Below are 19,517 nucleotides of genomic sequence, written 5' to 3'. Positions count from 1 at the left end.
TTCCCATGTCATGTAGAGTACAGCTTCTACTACAACAACGCAGTCCCACTGGTCAGAAGACTCCAGGAATGGTCATAGAAAGTTCCTTGAATGCCCAAAAAAGTGCTGCAGTCCTGGGGTGTTTCGCCTGAGAGATACATACGCCTACATTATGGTGGTCGATCTGCAAAAAAGAGGCCGTGTTGACCATGGGGTCACGTCATTGTACTTCGGAGTGGCCAAGGCTATTTGAGGTAGTCCATAATTTCATAAACTTTCTCCTGAAGTGTCACCAGTTCCAACAATCCAATCACCACTATAATTTTGGGTCCTCACCAAGTCCGACATAAAGCATTCCATCCATCAAAGTTATGAGTATACCCCTGGTTTTTTGACTCTGTTGAGCCGTCCAATTATCATCAAGTGTGCACCAAGAGACAGAGGGACAGTAATAATGCTGAAGCAGTAAACGCAGGAGATGAGGACATGAGTGTGGCTCCATATGAGGAGGTCCAGTTGAGGTAATCAGGGACGTAGGTGTAAACTCCTGGACGATTAGGAAAGGCACAATCATCCCCCCAACTTATAATGCCAACTTGATACCAAATTTCATCGATATTACAGACCAGGGGTCCCCCCGAGTCACCCTAAAATACATAATGATAGTCTGCTAAATAACAGGATCATAAAAATAGTAAACATTAATTATATCTACTGTGCTCCAATTGTGGAAGCCGAGATATATGGTCATGGTTAGAGGCTACCCAAAGCCAAAAAGGGCACAGAATATATCACATACACAAGACATAAGTAAAGTTCACAATAGTGTAGTGGCCCGGAGTTAACGGGGCCCCTCCATAAGTATGAATGTGTTTGTCTTGTGCATTTGTGTTGTCAGTGTCTTCTATGTCTATGCATTTGTGATGTGTATTGCACCTCTGCAGCACTGAATGGCTTAATATCTGGGTTATGTCTGGAAAATGTATGTAGTTGTGTTTCACGTGATAATGTTTTATATATGTGCATGCAAGGTGTAGAGAGAGGTTTTTCTCTTCTTACAAAAGTCAGTGCAAGGTGCAGAGTTGGGAGTTGGGAGCTTGTCTGACAAGCCTGCAAGTTAGCAAGGGATCCACACAGACATGGATCGGCCTGTGTGCGTACAAGATGGAAAACCCTGAGCGATGGCCTGATGTATGCCCTGGGCCCTATTCACCCAGGCCTTCTTGCTATTAATATGGAGGACTGAGATTGAAAGGAGTCGCCATGCAGCGCTGAGTGCTACTTCCAAAATGGGAATGTTGACCGGTAGAGAGCTGGAGAGAGAAAGAGAGCTGCCAGGAACAGAACCCCGCAGATAACTAGGACTGTGGACTTGTCTGTCATACTGTAAATTCTCCCTGTCACACCACTATTGTGTCTGTGCAGCGTCCCATAGTGTGACCCCAGACACAGGGCGTACGTTGAGGAGCTAGGAGAGTAAGATGGTTGCTTGTCACAGCGGCACTTACCACGCTCCCTCCTAGAGGGATACACGTAGCCTCAGCCAGGTCAACGCTGGGCCTCTCCCAGAGACCCTTGGAGAGGGATGCCCAACAAACAGGTATAGGGGTTGTCACATGTGACATAATTGTTCCGATAACCAAGTCCCCGGGAAGTATCAGAGCCTGGCAAAACTTTACTTCTTATCAAACACTGGGTGAAAGGTACAAATTACATGGAACACATGTGCAGGACAACAAGAATTTTCTTTAGCACCTCTACATGGTGATCCCAGGGCACAGGACGACCATGTAGGACAGCAGAATTGTAGTACCTCTACGTGGTGATCCCAAGGCACAGGACGGCGGCGTAGAAACACAACATTAGAGTACCACTGCACACGGGCTGGGCCTTCACTCACCACCAGCATGCTCACGCTCTCCCTCTTTTGAGGCTCTCACTCCTCCACGGTCACTGGCACACAGAAGATCAGAAACCACTCTTCTTCCTTTATTCTTCACAAAATGGGAGTTGAAGGTACCGCCATGTGGCTGGCAGTCTTTCACAGGAACCCAGAAAAAAGGAAAGACCCTTTTCCGCTCTGACACACTCCTATTTATATCCTCATTCATACCACGTGACCAGCCAAACATTGTTACATTGCAAGCATCTCCCAGGCTCATGCAAACACTTAACTCCTCATTTGCTGCAGCTGTACAATACACATACAGAATGACTAGATAATTTGCACAGCGCACCTTCAAAAGACATTACATGTATGACATTATGGAAGGCGCCAGAAATAGATCTACTGGGCCACTACACCTGCACCGATGTCCTGCTGGCGTATGTAAAGTTTTGGACTGTAACCTTTATTTCAAGTAAACGAGCTCTACCAACTGCTCCCTGTTTTGCTCATAAAGTTATCCCTGTGTGTAGACTACTTATTTCCAACTTCTGGATTCTTGAGGACGGAATGGTGGGTCACGACTGACAAGGACCTAAGGTAAACTGCATGCTGGGTTGGTCAGGTCCTGTGCTACCCCCAGGAAAGGAGATGGTAGAGCCCCATGACAAAGCCTCAATCTACCTCCTATCTCCTCGGCTGTGGGCCCGCTCCTCAGACACTGCAAAAGGAGTACAACACAATAAGATAAGAGACAAGTAAGAATATAACCTCTAATTCCCCCTCCAAACAACAAAGAAACGATCAGCCACCTGGCAGGAGTCTTTTTGTCCGTCCGCGTACCCGGCACAGATCTGGTCACTTGGAACTATCTGTTGGTTGGCAGGAACATTGGTGTTGATGTGATACATCTCATCACAGGCACTATTGCTGATAAGTGGCACCATGACCTGCTGGAGAGTCTGCGGGTACGGAAGAGGCACTGTGAAGAGAGGAGTTATCAAAGCTTGCAGTACAAAATATGGTAACAATGACCTAGTACCAGAAATCATCAAGAAGTCAAGAGCCATAGTTCGAATTTTTTTTCGGTGGACATATGATGAAGGTTGTAGTGTTGTGTGGATCTCTGTGATAGTATCACATATGATAGGTCAGGTTGGATTTGGTCGTGGCTCAGGAAAGTATGACATAATTGGCTTAGAATGCTATGCGGGAAAGGGGGGTGGGAATAGCACAAGTCTCGTGGGTCACGATGCAAAAGTTCAACTTGCCCTTAACCCCACCCCAAATCCAATACAATGTCACCTCACAGCCCTTAAAAAATATATATATACACATCAGAACTGACATACCTATAATGGGCAGGTGGTACGTACCCAGGTTCAGGATGGCCCGGCAAAGACAGACGGAGGCAGTATTTATAAAAAAACTTTTCTTAACTTTTCTTTGTGTCTCTATAGCAGATCACTGTACTTCAAACGTTTCATAATAACCTTCGGTAATGTCACTCTCAACACAGGGCAGTAGATACCCTGTACACGAACCCTGGATAAAGCGAGTCACCTGTATACTTTACCAGCCATTGGCCACTATCAAATTCTACTTCATGCAATACAGACCTCTTCCCACCACATAGCGGTTGCGTCTACACTGAGTTGCCAGAAGTTCTAAACATCTACAGTTTACCTAAGGATTTGTCACGACTCCCTTTTTTTCACACTCTTTATCCAGCATCAGGTGGCCTCCTGCACTGATACAACATCATATCAGAGCAATTGTGGTGCCTTAAATGCATAGTTGGTACGTCACAAATCTTCTTTCCGCGCCCTGTAGACCTATATCAGCTCTCACACACCACTGCCCCAAAATTCCAGGCTTGATTCTCATTAACTAGCTTAGTCCCAGCTCTTCACTCGTATCCAAGCCCATAAAATATCACAGTCCCACTGCATGTGTATCGTATTTCCCAAGGTTGGCCTCACTTATATACGTTGGCAGGTGGCATACTCTTGACCATGTGTGATACCAGTCCATCCTCTTATCCAACTGACTCTGCAACTTGCATGGTTGCACCAAACCATGCCGCACGGCCGCAACAAACCACGCTGTACTACTTTGGTTTCTGCCCACTCTCATTGAAGCTGAGCAGCACACAGTGCTGTCATTCGTCTGCAACCTCTCCTGCTTTCTCCTTGATGGCACAGCTAGAATTTCCTATATCCCCAGGATGGCTACCAGTAATCTCACAAGAGCAGCATGGAGCTTCACACGGGTGAGTGAATATTCAAACACGGATAACGATCAAACGATGAACAATAATTTGTTTGCTTATCGTTCATTTTATGCATGCATGAGAATCATTGTTGGCTCATTAGCTAATCGCTCGGTTTAACCATCAATCGGTCACATTCACTGCATCAGTAAATGAGAACGAGTGAACAAGCGAACTATTTATCTGCCTGCATTAGCAGGCTGGATGAGCGAATATTGACGTCATTTGCATGATAAATCGCTACGTGTAAAAGCGCATTGTAGCAAATAAATCTGCATGAACATTCACTTATTTGTGCCTCACAGTAATAGGTACTGTGAGACGGTGACCGGCAAGGTGCTGGAGGGCAGGTATGTGTCACCTAGGATGCTCTCCTATGCTGCCTTGGGGAGCGCTTGGGCAGATGCGTGCCACCGAGCAGCCTGGGCTCGGTGGAGGAAGCCGGCAGTATAGTGTTAGTAGCATTAAGCCACTAACACGCTGTAGTATGTAAGTGGCTCCAAGCCACATAATCCGGGCCGGCTTTTCCTGGAGTGACCAAAGTGAAGGGTGGGATGGTCACTCCCACGTACCAGGTGGGGCTGGTACCAGGCCTTATAAAGCCTGGGCCTACAGGGCCAGGAGGAGAGCTGAGACCTTTGCAGGTCTGAGAGTCCTGGCTGGCTGTGTGCAGGAGCTATTTGGTTACCAGTGTGTAGACAGGGACACTACATGTATAGTAAGTGCTCAGATGAGCAGGATTTACGTTATGTTTGCCTGATGTTAAGGCCTGTATTTTCCTTTGTTTGCTTGGAAATAAACCCAGGCAAAGCCTGGACTAAAGACTTTATGTCAAAAGTGTCCCAAGGGGAGGCGGCTAAGAGGGGGATCGTTTGGGGCAGAGGAGGAGCCCCAAATGGACATTCGGGTCCCGGGTAGAACCCCAAGGAGACCGGGCCTCCATACGATGTTGGCGCTGTCATGAGCCCGGGCATCTTGCTGCCAACTGTCCACTTACCGTGGAACCAATGGACTGTGACTCTGCCCGGCGGAGGTCGATGTTCACACGGCCAGTGTGTTCTGCAGAGACTGCGTCAGAGACTGATCGACCATTATGTCACCTTAAGGTGAATGACTTTGTGGTGACAGCTCTACTGGACTCAGGGAGCTTGGTTACGCTGGTGCACTCCAGCCTGGCCGATCCCACAACCTTCACCAGCCATCGCATGGGGGTTGTTTGTGTGCATGGGGACACCAAGGAGTATCCTATTGCCCTTGTACGACTTGATACTCCGTGTGGACTTGCCACCCATGAGGTGGGCGTCGTAAAATCCTTAATGCACACCGTGATCCTCAGGAGAGACTTTCCCCTATTTTGGGACTTGTGGCGACACCGAGGGTCGTCTGCAAATAAGGCTCATGATAATGCAAATGTGTATGATGTGTGTCCAGAACCGTTTGACCCTGAGGGTACGGTTCCAGCAGTAGGGGTGACCCAAGAGAATGGGGATAACTTTCCCTTAACAGTATTGGCGGGTGAGACGGAGGTACAGGATGAAGTAGTTGCTATGCCTGACTTAGAGGTCTCACGTGCCAATTTCGGAACTGAGCAGCTCCGAGACCCCACCTTAGTAAAAGCTAGGGAAAATGTTAAAGTGATAAATGGGGAGCCTCAATTCCCAGGGGCTGATACTGTGTTTCCACACCTTGCAGTCAACCAAGAATTGTTGTATCAGGTTGACAAGGTCCGAGGGGAGGTTGTGGAACAGCTGGTGGTACCTCAGTCCTATCGTAGGATGGTCTTAGACCTGGCGCACAAGCATGTGCTGGGAGGTCATCTCGGGAGCGAAAAGACTAGGAAACGCATCCTTCAGCGTTTTTTTTGGCCTGGGGTACATGGTGATGTAAAACGTTACTGTGAGTCGTGCCCGGAGTGTCAAATAACAGCTCCTATGCCCCATTACCGGAGCCCCTTAGTGCCCTTGCCCATCATAGAGGTGCCGTTTGAGCGGATCGCTATGGACCTAGTTGGGCCCTTGGTAAAGTCTGCCCGGGGTCAACAACATATATTAGTGGTTGTAGACTATGCCACCCGTTACCCCGAAGCCATTCCTTTACGCAATACATCATCCAAGGGTATTGCAAAGGAACTACTTCACATGTTCTCCCGCACGGGCATACCAAAAGAGATCCTGACGGACCAAGGAACCCCCTTTATGTCAAAGGTCATGAAGGAATTGTGTAAGCTGCTGAATATTAAGCACTTACGGACGTCGGTGTACCACCCACAGAGAGATTTAATAAGACCCTAAAAAGCATGCTAAAAAAGGTAGTCAATAAGGATGGGAAGGACTGGGACTGTCTGCTGCCATATTTAATGTTCTCAATCCGTGAAGTCCCACAATCCTCCACTGGGTTCTCTCCCTTTGAATTAGTGTATGGTAGACATCCCCGAGGGCTCCTTGATGTAGCTAAGGAGACCTGGGAGCACGAGTCCACCCCCTACAGGAGTGTTATTGAACACATCTCCCTCATGCAACATCGAATTGCGGCAGTCATGCCCATTGTTAGAGAACACTTACAGCAGGCTCAAGAAGCCCAAAGTCGGGTATATAACAGGTCCGCCAAGGTGAGAACCTTCAACCCTGGGGATCGGGTACTAGTGTTGGTGCCCACCCTAGAAAGTAAATTCCTAGCAAAATGGCAAGGGCCCTATGAAATAATCGAGAAAGTCGGAGAGGTAAACTACAAGGTGTACCAGCCAGGTAGGCGGAAGCCAGAACAGTTGTACCATGTAAACCTAATTAAGCCATGGAAGGACAGAGAAGCCCTGACTGCAGTGAGCACCCCCCATGGTGGGGTCCCAGAGGTGTGTGTATCAGGGTCCCTGTCCAAATCCCAACAACAAGAGGCGAGGGAATTTATACAACGTAATTCAGATGTGTTCTCTGATATACCAAGGCGTACTGCAGTCATAAAACACGACATTATAACTGAACCAGGGGTAAAGGTTCAGTTGAAACCGTACAGGGTTCCAGAAGCCCGCAGACAAGCCATCTCAGAGGAGGTCAAGAAAATGCTAGACCTCCAAATAAAGACATTCCTTCAAACATACCAAATTCATAACCTAGCTGTGCCCTGGGCGATTTTCAGAGGCCTTGAATGCTCCTGGCAAACAAACACCTCAATAACCAGATTCTTCCATGACCACCAGGTGGGAAACTTAAAATCGGGAAAGAAATGCCATCTTTTGAGTTGGGAGAAGGATCTGGGAACCAAAATACCAGTTGATGACTGGAAAGACGCCTTTAGATGGGCAAATAGGGCGACCATGGGGGCAAACATGTTGGAAACACACATAAAGCTAACAACAAGATGGTACTTTACACCACTTAAACTTAAAACCCTTCGCCTATCTAAAGAGGCACTATGCTGGAGGGACTGCGGGGAAGAGGGTTCTCTCCTACATATATTCTGGCTATGCCCCCGGATCTCCCCCTTCTGGAGAGATGTCTTCAACCTACTCAAAAACACTACAGAATTAAATATTCCAAAACTCCCAGGTACGGCTCTCTTGCTCCTAAAATTAACACATCTTAGACCCCCAGTTAGGCAATTAGTGACCCACATTCTTTTAGCAGCAAAACTGCTTATAGCTAGACGTTGGAGGTCAAACGAAACCCCAACAATTAAAGACCTAGTCCACCTGGTTTCTGAACACAGTATTTACGAAAGAGTTCTGGCCCTCAGAAACAACTCCATAGTAAAATACGACTTGGTATGGAATCTGTGGCTTAAAAACCACTCGGCATGATGTCTTCTCTCTGTTATGTGTTTCCCTCTCTAAACCGTTATAAACCCCCACAGTGTTTACTTTCTACTTCAGTCTCTATGCAGTTAAGAGACCGCTGTTTATTACATTTCTACCATTGCTACTATTTGCTTAAACAAAATTAAAAAAAAATATTCCTAAGTTAATAAAGTGAACATACAAGACTTCAGCTATGAATAATAAGCTACCTACGTTATGATGAAAAATGTTCCAGATATACAGTATTCTATTATATTGTAAAATGTATGTTACTCTTACCTTTATGCTGCCAATAAAAAATTAAATGATAAAAAAAAAAGAAAATGCTAGACCTCGGAGTAATTGAGGAGTCGAAAAGCGAATGGTCCAGCCCTATCGTGCTGATACCAAAACCTGATGGCTCTCTGCGCTTCTGTAACGACTTCCGGAAGCTAAATGATGTGTCAAAATTTGACGCATACCCAATGCCGAGAGTGGACGAGTTAATTGAGAGACTGGGTCATGCTAGGTACTTTTCCACTCTCGACCTTACTAAAGGCTACTGGCAGGTTCCCCTTACAGAGAGCGCGAAAGAAAAGACTGCGTTTGCCACACCAGAAGGGTTGTTTCAGTACATCTGCCTACCCTTCGGTTTGCATGGAGCCCCAGCAACCTTCCAAAGATTGATGGATATCATACTCAAACCCCATCATCAATATGCGTCAGCATATTTAGATGATATCATCATCTTTAGCAAAGACTGGGACAGCCATCTACCCAAGGTACAGGCAGTACTGAACTCCCTTAGAAAAGCAGGGCTCACAGCAAACCCAAAGAAGTGCGCCCTGGGTCTTGAAGAAGCACGATACCTGGGGTATATAATAGGTAGGGGTATTATAAAACCCCAAGTCAATAAAGTTGAAGCCATTCAGAACTGGCCACAACCCACAACTAAAAAGCAGGTGAGAGCCTTTTTAGGCATTGTAGGGTACTATAGGCGGTTCGTGCAAAACTTTGCTAGCATAGCAGCGCCTCTAAGCAGCGCCTCTAACAGACTTGACCAAGAACAGTAAGTCAGTCATGGTCAAGTGGAACCCTGACGCAGAAAAGGCGTTCCAAGAATTAAAATGGGCCCTCTGTAGACGTCCAGTGTTAGTCACACCCAATTTTAAAAGGAAATTTATTGTCCAAACAGACGCGTCCGATGTGGGACTGGGAGCAGTTCTGTCCCAAGAAGTAGAGGGAGAGGAACATCCGTAATTTATCTGAGCAGGAAGCTCACGCCACCGGAAAAAAATTACAGGATCGTTGAGCGGGAGTGCCTAGCCATCAAGTGGGCTCTGGAATCCCTAAAATACTACCTGCTAGGTAGGCACTTCAGGCTGATCACAGACCACTCCCCCTTAACCTGGATGTCACAGGCAAAAGAAAGAAATGCCAGAGTCACTAGATGGTTCCTGACCCTTCAAAATTTTAGCTTTTCGGTAGAGCACAGGGCCGGAAAGCTACAGGGCAATGCCGATGCCTTATCAAGGATGCATTGCATGACGGCGAAAGGTGTCCGACCCCACAGGCTCGAACAGAGGGGGAGGGTATGTGAGACGGTGACCGGCAAAGTGCTGGAGGGCAGGTATGTGTCGCCTAGGATGCTCTCCTATGCTGCCTTGGGGAGCGCTTGGGCAGATGTGTGCCACCGAGCAGCCTGGGCTCGGTGGAGGAAGCCGGCAGTATAGTGTTAGTAGCATTAAGCCACTAACACGCTGTAGTATGTAAGTGGCTCCAAGCCACATAATCCGGGCCGGCTTTTCCTGGAGTGACCAAAGTGAAGGGTGGGATGGTCACTCCCACGTACCAGGTGGGGCTGGTACCAGGCCTTATAAAGCCTGGGCCTACAGGGCCAAGAGGAGAGCTGAGACCTGTGCAGGTCTGAGAGTCCTGGCTGGCTGTGTGCAGGAGCTATTTGGTTACCAGTGTGTAGACAGGGACGCTACATGTATAGTAAGTGCTCAGATGAGCAGGATTTACGTTATGTTTGCCTGATGTTAAGGCCTGTATTTTGCTTTTGTTTGCTTGGAAATAAACCCAGGCAAAGCCTGGACTAAAGACTTTATCCTATGTGTCACTGTCTCTGACTGCTTATGCCCAGGTTGCTACCGATCCTAACGCTAATCCCTCACAGTACCCACAGTTTTAGCATGGCAAGGAATGCCCATTGGTCTCCCCAGGTTTTGAGACCTGGTTGTAATGCGCACAGCTGTGATCCCTACAGCTATGCTGCTAGCTGTGCATCTCCTGAGTTTTCTTACCATCATTTTCTATACTGCCCCATCCAGTTAACCAACAGTTAGTGCCAGCAGAGAAATTCATAGATGGCGTTGGGATGCACACTGGCAGGATGTACTCAGTATAAGTAATATGTCTGGACAGTTTGACCAGGGCGATGTCCCCCGGGGTGCCAGTTCCATTAAACAGGGAGTTCACTATAATACTTTGTACGGTGGTCACCACCTTGTGAGAACTGTTAATCGGCAGCTGGTACTCGCCAAGTGTAATCCAGTAGTCTGAAGGATCTTTAGACCTAAGAAGTGAACCAAACACCATGTTACACTATGATGATGAGCATTTCCACATTCCACAATGTTATAGCAGCAGGAACTGAGATTTCTCTGGGGTCCCAAGCTGGACCTTAGGATATAGTCATGGCCAGTGAGGTCACCCAAGTAGACACGTTAAGCCAATAGACCATCTTTGTGCCCATTAAAATTAATATCTTCCACTAACAGCTCAGATATGAGTACAATGTGCAACCTCCTGTCTCACCACTAAGTACACAAAATTAATAACCCGCTACACCAAGAGATCGATACACCCCCTTACCACTAAGGCAAAGAAGGCTCAGAGCCATGGTTGCCACCTTTCCTACCATTACCTCCATCCCAATTATAATATTGTCCTCCGCTTCATGTCCAGCAGTTCCAGAAAATGGCATCGTGGTCCACTTTTCTAGCCCAACATGACTGCCCATACTGAGCTTACTGGTCTAGCCTATGCATGACTTCAGGGTAGACCAGGGCATAGTATTCTAACTTACCATACAAAGCAATGTGCGGCAGTGAGCACCCACTGGTGGGAGATCAAGGACCCACCGCAGATGAGTGCATCTTGGTAATGCAGACCGATTTGCCATGGCCATGCTCCTTCAATTGCATCTGTGCCACCCACAATTCGTTGACCGAACACTGGGTCTCCACATGCTGGTTGGGCAGGTGTGGTGAAGTTGGACATTACCGGAGTCATGTAAACTGGAAACATAATGAAACATTTAGAAAGGTTCTTAAACAGCAGCACGACTTCGAGAGTTGTTCTTAGTGCTTTAAAAGAGCATCTTTATTCATGATCCACAAAATAGAAACCCCAACGTTTCGACTGACATAGTAGTCTTTGTCAAGCTGATCACACAAACATACTACACAGCATATATAACAAACATAAACCAATAGTTTGACACGCTGACACACCTTCACCACGCCCTGTACTATTTCTCAGTAAAGATCTCCCCGCTGTATTAGTTAGCTGGTGGGTTTTACTGGCCATGAAAGATACAGGTGTGGGATGCAAGTTAAAGATGGCCCCTAGACCAATCCTGGTTTTGATTTCATCAGGTAGTTAAACTCACTGTTTTGTGGAATGCTGGCCTCCATCTTGGATCTCCTCACTACAGAGTTGACAAGGGAGCAGAAAGGGACCTCGCTACCCTTGCTGTCTTTTGTAGAATACTGCTCACTCCATTGGCTTGCTAACACTCCTCCTCTCTGACCACAACTCTCTGTACGCTCCTCTCTCATCTGACTCCTCCTTCACTTCCCCCCTTGATTCCCGCACTTTCTCTCCTACACACCCACTCTGCATAGAAACTCGTGTTTTGGTTTCCCGCCCTGGACTCACTCACCAATCAGGGGAGGCATGACAGACAGCCAATAGGTAGCCAGCTATTTGCGATGCTAAACTCTGAGCTTAGGAAGGGGAGAAGCAGGGTTTCTCTGACACACAGTAAATTCTATTCCTAAGGGAAGCACATAGACAGGTGTGATGACAAAAGTTGACATGTCTGTCTCTCTGCCTCTTGCTGGCTGCCGGCAAAGGGAGGGTGCAGGATGGGGCAGGAGCTAGTATGTCAAATACCCGCCCTCCGCCCCTTGCTGTCCTGCCGCCAGGGCGGGAGTTTAGCAGAGATAGTGTGCCAATCTCCCGCTCTGTCCCACCCCCTTCGTTTGCCAGAAGCTCGCAAGGGGCAGAGAGGGGGAGGAAGTTTAGCAGAGCTGCTGCTAAACTCCCTCCCTTTTGCAGCAGCTCACTTAGGTTTCCATAGGAGTCTATGGGACCAGTTGGCATATTCCGGCAAAAAATAGGTCCAGACCTATCTTTTCTCGTCAGCGTAAAGGCGGCCATCTGGAATGTGCACCGTATCTTTTCTGGTCGGCCGATTTTACGCACCAAAACAATTGCCCATCTGAACAAGTGCATTGGAATCCAATGCTTCAGATGGTCGCTATATTTGGCCAGCATTTTATTGCAGCAAAATAACCCTTAAAATGATACAAATGAATGAAGGTGTGCAACAGAGCGAGCAGCAACATCACCGCGATCTCATGGCTGTAATATGGGAATACCGTAGCGTCCACATGGAGGTCGGAACACTTGGACTTTTACGGTTCAACTGAGCCAAACATAAGCTACCTGTACACATACATATGAATGCTCCTCCCAACATTCTCATACACATTACATGTTGTACTGGATTATATTTTTCTCCAGCAGGTTTCAGGGTATTCTGTAGCTTCCTAATTGTATAGTGTGCACACATAATGAAAGAAACCAATCGGACACAAGTCATCAGCCTTGAATCTCAACCAGCTCTCTGGAGTTACAATCCCAGAGCCCTAATTTATTGAAACACATAATACCTGCCCTTTATGGGCGTATAACAGATTACATCAGTAACGTATACATATTCTTATTTGCTGGTCCATATAGAATTCCCCGCCCCCCTCCCCACCTTTCTCTCAAGTCCAGTGTATGTGTGGACTTTGTCCTCCCAGCATGCGGTCCGCAAAAGTAGTTCTTTGTCTGAAAGTGGAGGGGGAAGGGCTGGGAAAACACCCAAAATGAATACACGTAATACAGTATAGGAATGTGACCTTAAAGGTGTTGTCCCGCGCCAAAACGTTTTTTGTTTTTTTTCAATAGGCCCCCCGTTCGGCGCGAGACAAACCCAATGCATGTGTTAAAAAAAAAAGTTTAGTACTTACCCGAATCCCCGCGCTGCGGCGACTTCTTCCTTACCTTACTAAGATAGCTGCCGGGATCTTCACCCACGATGCACCGCGGGTCTTCTCCCATGGTGCACCGTGGGCTCTGTGCGGTCCATTGCCGATTCCAGCCTCCTGATTGGCTGGAATCGGCACATGTGACGGGGCGGAGCTACGAGGATCAGCTCTCCGGCACGAGCGGCCCCATTCACCAGGGAGAAGACCGGACTGCGCAAGCGCGTCTAATCGGGTGATTAGACGCTGAAATTAGACGGCACCATGGCGATGGGGACGCTAGCAACGGAACAGGTAAGTGAATAACTTCTGTATGGCTCATAATTAATGCACGATGTATATTACAAAGTGCATTAATATGGCCATACAGAAGTGCTGAACCCCACTTGCTTTCGCGGGACAACCCCTTTAACTCTTTCCTTATTCAGTGGAGCTTTATATTAGGCTGAAGTTATAAAACACACATCTTTCACCATGCCATTGTCCAGCAATTACCATAATGAAATTATGCAGCCATTAGCCTCTACAGAGTTAAATCACTACAGCTGCCTAATACTTCTAGTTTATACAAATCAATAGACATTTTACGCTAACTAATCATGTCTACTACAATGTACCCTAGCTATTCCTCTTGTTTCTCCCATACACATGAACCCTGGGGTTGGCCATGCATCTATTGATCTTTAATGGGAGAGAGTCTAGTGGTGGCTTATGTTCAATAAGTGACATTGCGCAGGATTATTCCATCACTCATTTGCATATGTTTTTTCCCAGGAAGCATTGCAAGGCCTATAACACTCCCTACATCCTTAAGGTGCTCTCTACAAGGAGAAACATTAATCCCCAGAGTGCTGTAGGAACTAAGGATCAGGAATAGAGTTGAGCGAACGTACTCGTCAGAGCTTGATGCTCGTTCGAGTATTAGCATAACTTGATGGTGCTCGTTACTCAAGCGAGCATCAAGCCGTGTTCGACCCCGCCCCAGTTTTTGGCCCCTTCCCGCTGTGACGTGTCAGAGAGAGAGAGAGAGAGAGAGAGAGAGACTCGAATAACGAGGGCCCGAGCATTTGGGTGCTCGCTCATCTCTAATCAGGAATTATGAAATCCAGCAACTGGATATTTCTTTCTTTCTACTGACATCTTCCATTGTCCAAGAATCAAGACCCCATCATACACATGACACGCTGGTTGCACCAGCCGAATTTCATTAAATGCACATGGACACCTTTAGATGGTAATCCAAGTTTGGTTCTCCTGGGAATAAATTGCTCTTGCGTTCTGGCTTACAACCAATGATTCATGTGTCCTGCTTGACATTACAATTGCATCTTTGAGCCCATTAAAGGGGTATTCCCTTAGCTTTTCATAGCTGAGATGGGAAAACTTGGTGCTCTTTTTCGACCACCTATTGGAAAGAGCCAAGCGCTAACTAAATGGGTCTTATGGAAACAGAGTCGCACAGCACTCTACGCTGTTTCCGTAACTCCTCGCAGTTCCCATTCACTTCAGTGAGAGCTACGGATACAGCTCTGCACTAAGCGCTTGGCTTTTTCTGTAGTTTTTGGCCGGGTGGTCGGTAACTGTGGATACAATTTCCCATCTTGACCACGAAAAGCCGAGATAGGAATACCTCTTTACTGGCTGTGTGGTGGTGACCGTGACGCCATCTCAAGCACATTCAACTAATAATCAATCAAATTAATTAAATTAATCAATAGAGATGAGCGAGCATACTCGCTAAGGACAATTACTCGATCGAGCATTGTCCTTAGCGAGGATCTGTCCGCTTGGAAAAAAGGTTCGGCTGCCGGCGCGGGTGAGAGGTGAGTTGTGGCAGTGAGCAGGGGGGAGAGAGAGAGAGAGATCTCCTTCGTTCCTCCCCACTCTCCCCCGCCACTCCCCGCCCGCCGCAGGCAGCCGAATCTTTTCTTCCGAAAGGGCAGGTACTCGTTAAGGACAATATTTGATCGAGTAATTGCCCTTAGCGAGTATGCTCGCTCATCTCTATTAATCAACTAAGGTTAACACTCTGCTCCAGCCGCGGGCTCCAACCAACTAATACATATTTTACCAGTTGGCTCCCAAGGTGGGCGGCGTACCGCTCCTTCTAAGGAAGCACTTAGGACAAGTCAAATAAAGACACAAATTAGAAAACAGAATATCAGGCCGGAAGCGGAGATCACAGCGATCAGTCCACAGTTTGGCTGCAGACACCCCCAATCCCTCCAGCTGCTCTTTAAATCCCTTAAGGACGCACCATTTATTTTTTCATTTATTTATTTTCGTTTTTTCCTCCCCACTTTAAAAAAAAAATCATAATTCTTATTTAACCCTCAACGTCGGTGTATAAGGGCTTGTATATTTACAATGTACTGAAAAACTGAAAAAAATTTTAAGTGCAGTGAAAGGAAAAATAAAAAGTGTAATTCCACCATCTTGGGGGTGGGGGGGGGGGGGCGCACACACTGCAGCAAAGCTGACATAGTAACGTTATTCTACGGGTCGGTACGATTACTACGATACCAGTTATATACAGGGGCTTTTTTTTTTGCTGCACTACTTTAAAAAAAAATTTGATATCTTTGGGGAAAAAAATTATTTTCTGCCACCATCTTCAGATTGCAATAACTTTATTTTTCAGTTGACATGGTTGTGTGTATTCGCACCATTTTGGGGTACATACAACTTTTTGATCACTTTTTATTCAGCTTCTTTCTTGGAGACAGGGGGACCAAAAAAGCCCAATTCTGACATTGTGTATTTTTGTTTTCTAAGGACATAAATAATGCGTTACTTTGGTAGATCGGACTTGTATGGACGCAGCGATGCCAGATATGTTTTGGTTTTTTTTAATCATAAATAGGGCAAAAGGTTTTTTATTTTTTACTTTTATTACCTTTTATTTTTTTTAATAATTAAAACTGATTTCTTTATTATTTAGCCCCCAGAGGGGCCATGAACTTGTGGCAGTCTGATCACTCCTGCAGTATGATATAATGCCATAGTATTACATTATACCGCGATCTGACAGGCCACAACCCTGATTAAAAAGGCTAATTAGCCTTTTGAGTTCAGATGTTCGCGGATATGCGCAGTATTTTGCGCACACCCACGTGTACATATGCGCACATTCGTGCGTCCCCACAGACTCTTTTGGGGACCTTTTGTGGGCAAATGTGCACAAAAATAGAGCATGTTTTTTTTTTTTGCGAGTGAAATGAGTGTGCAAAAAAGAACCGTGTGAATTAACCCATTCAAATCAAAGAGTTCTGTTCACTGCGTATCGTGTGAGAAAAAAATTTCCATGTGCGGTTCCATACTGGCGTATTTGTGCCCATTGATGTGCGCAAAATTTGGTTGTGCAATACAGAGAGACTAGAACCAATAGATTTTAATGGGTTCGCGCTCATCTTTTGTGTGTATTTGCGCACCAAAGGTCCCTACAGAGTTCTAAGGGGGGTTCAAAAATGCTTGTAACACACAATAGGATGCGCAATTCTGCAGGAGAAAACACCTGGAGTTTATTAGGCTTAAAGGCCATTTCAAACCGGTCATGGTAGCGTCCCGTGTGCCAAAAACCTGCCCTGTGTGCGAAAAAAGTGCAGTAAAATACGCGCACAAAAAGGCTCACTCATTGCGCAAATACATTGTGTTGATGCGTGCGCAAAAATACATCCATCCATGTGAAGGAGCGCTTATGGTAAGAGCGGTGAACTTTTGCAGTACTCACCCCGCAACCTGCAGCCGGAGACGCTCCGCTCCTCGTTATTTATTACAGTATTTTGATTGCAGTGGGAGGAGTTTGTGTCACAAAAAACAAAAGGAGCAGATCAATGGGGGGACGTCCGCGGAAAACAAGGGAACGTGCCTCTAACGCAACAGGGCTTACTCATGCAAACAAGGGCCACACACATTGGGAAAAGCATGACACATGGAAGGAGAAAAACGGACACGGGCAATGCATACAACATGGTCACGTGCGCGGACTGAAGTCAGTCTGTTCTTCAGTGACAAAAATCAGACGTGCTCGTGTGAATGAGGCCGCAGCGTGGGAGACTCGGGGTCTTCGTCCGGCTTCACATGACCACGGCAGATTTTATCCTACTACTGGCGCACTAGATCCGTATCGGGGTGCGGCCTGCGCTCAGATATTTTACGTTAAATGTTTTTGCCCCCATTAACTTTTCAGCGAGCAACAAAAGATCCGTGAATTGATTGGTGCGATTAGAGTTTTGTCGTTTCACGATCCGATTCACCTGCATTCGTAATTGGATTTTGGTGAATCACAGCAACTGATCATTGGATTGTAGGAGCCACTTACCGGACAGCAGCAGGAGGCTGGCGAGACATCCGACGCCCTTCATGGCTGTTTGGCTTTGTCGCTCTGCGATGGATGTTCTCATAAGACGTCCCTTGTAACGTGGCGTTACTGAATTCCACCCCCCTTCCCCCGAGCCTAGAATGCGGGTCGACCTGTTCTGGTGGAGAATCTTCTGGTCAGGGCTTTACGCACACAGATTTTGCACACGTGATACGCAGAGAATAGAACTCATCGATTTCAATGATTTTGCGCACACATTTGGGTTGTGTTAAAAAATACGTGACACGCTCCGTCTTGTGCGCATGTGCAATCAATGGGCTCGCATTAACACACAGGAAAGCTGCATATCAATGTGATTTTGTAGATATGGTTTTGTGCGTCCTTGAGACCTCCAGGGTTGTTTCAAGGTGAAGATAAAGAGGTTTTGTCCAAGATATTTCAGTGGAAAAATGTATTTCTCCAAAGTGACACAAATAAAAACCAAAACAAGCAGACAGAAAATCTACAAAGATGCAACGCGTTTCGGGCTCTACTGCAGCCCCTTTATCAGGCATACCTGTACATTACACTGCAGCTGCTTTTATAGTAAATGCCCAAGGGTCTGTCATTCTTCCTGGAACGCCCACCCGATGACATCATAATCATTCTCTTTGGAGGATGTAATGAATAAAAATCTACATACTGGACATAGAAACAAAAATGCAATATTTACCATTTTAGAGATAATAATATCGCCCGGCAGACCAAGGGCTGTTGGCTGCCCATATAGACGCTTTGACGTCACTAAATGTTGCGTTCCAAAGGAGTGTTCCACTGTGCGAAAGTAAGAGCAAGATGGTCTTGAATTCCTCCTCGTAAGCCCTATAAAAAGATTGGCATATCATAGGGCAAATTTTGTCCCCATTGCCATACCCCTTGCTTGGAGAAGAAATTAATAGAGATGAGCGACCACCAAAATGCTCGGGTGCTCGTTACTTGAGTCGAACTCCCCACGATGCTCGAGGGTTTGTTTCGAGTAACGAACCCCATTGAAGTCAATGGGTGACCCGAGCATTTTTGTATGGGACCTATGCTCCGCTAAGATTTTCATTTGTGAAAATCTGGGAAATTCAAGAAAGTGATGGGAACGACACAGAAACGGATAGGGCAGGCGAGGGGCTACATGTTGGGCTGCATCTCAAGTTCCCAGGTCCCACTATTAAGCCACAATAGCGGCAAGAGTGCCCCCCCCAACAATTTTTACTTCTGAAAAACCCTCATTAGCAAGGCATACCTTAGCTAAGCACCACACTACCTCCAACAAAGCACAATTACTGCCTGCATGACACTCCGCTGCCACTTCTCCTGGGTAACATGCTGCCCAACTGCCCATTTCAGTAATAGTAGCAGTCAAGACAGGCCCCAGTAACAATTCCAAAGCAGCAGTATAGGGGGAGCACAGTATTAGTTCCATTTGAGTAGTAGTAGCAGTCTGGACAGGCCCCAGTAACATATCACTAGCAGCAGTATAGGGGGAGCACAGTATTAGTTCCATTTCAGTAGTAGTTGCAGTCTAGACAGGCCCCAGTAACATATCACTAGCAGCAGTATAGGGGGAGCACAGTATTAGTTCCATTTCAGTAATAGCAGCAGTCAAGACAGGCCCCAGTAACAATTCCGAAGCAGCAGTATAGGGGGAGCACAGTATTAGTTCCATTTCAGTAGCAGTCAAGACAGGCCACAGTAACATTCCCGATGCAGCAGTTTAGGGAGATAACAGTCTCTTTCACATTTCAGTAGTTGCAGTATAGACAAGGCCCCAGTTACATTTATGTAGCAAAAGTGTAGGCCAACCCCACACACCTTGCTGTACCATGAGTGCAGGCGAAGCCCATAAAAATTACTAGGATTACACTGTAGGCAAGGGGCCCAAAAAATTGGTGTACCAACAGTACTAATGTACCTCAGAAAAATTGCCCATGCCCAAC

At 46.5% G+C, this 19,517-nt stretch overlaps 1 protein-coding gene across 1 annotated transcript; it reads right to left on the bottom strand.

The window, feature by feature from the left end:
* Positions 1-516: 516 nt before the first annotated feature.
* LOC136577216 (serine protease 33-like) lies at positions 517-17,655 on the bottom strand. Its single transcript, XM_066577019.1, has 6 exons — positions 17,551-17,655; positions 10,997-11,207; positions 10,212-10,483; positions 2,677-2,846; positions 2,549-2,585; positions 517-626 (listed from the first exon to the last, which is right to left on the bottom strand). The coding sequence occupies exons 1-6, from the start codon at positions 17,630-17,632 to the stop codon at positions 622-624; spliced, it is 777 nt and encodes a 258-aa protein (XP_066433116.1). The 5' UTR covers positions 17,633-17,655; the 3' UTR covers positions 517-621.
* Between the last annotated feature and the right edge of the window lie 1,862 nt (positions 17,656-19,517).

The sequence above is a fragment of the Eleutherodactylus coqui genome, chromosome 8, assembly GCF_035609145.1.
Source record: "Eleutherodactylus coqui strain aEleCoq1 chromosome 8, aEleCoq1.hap1, whole genome shotgun sequence".
Taxonomy (NCBI): domain Eukaryota; kingdom Metazoa; phylum Chordata; class Amphibia; order Anura; family Eleutherodactylidae; genus Eleutherodactylus; species Eleutherodactylus coqui.
The sequence above is the reverse complement of the archived record's forward strand: the minus strand, read 5'-3'. Positions and strand labels throughout refer to the sequence as shown.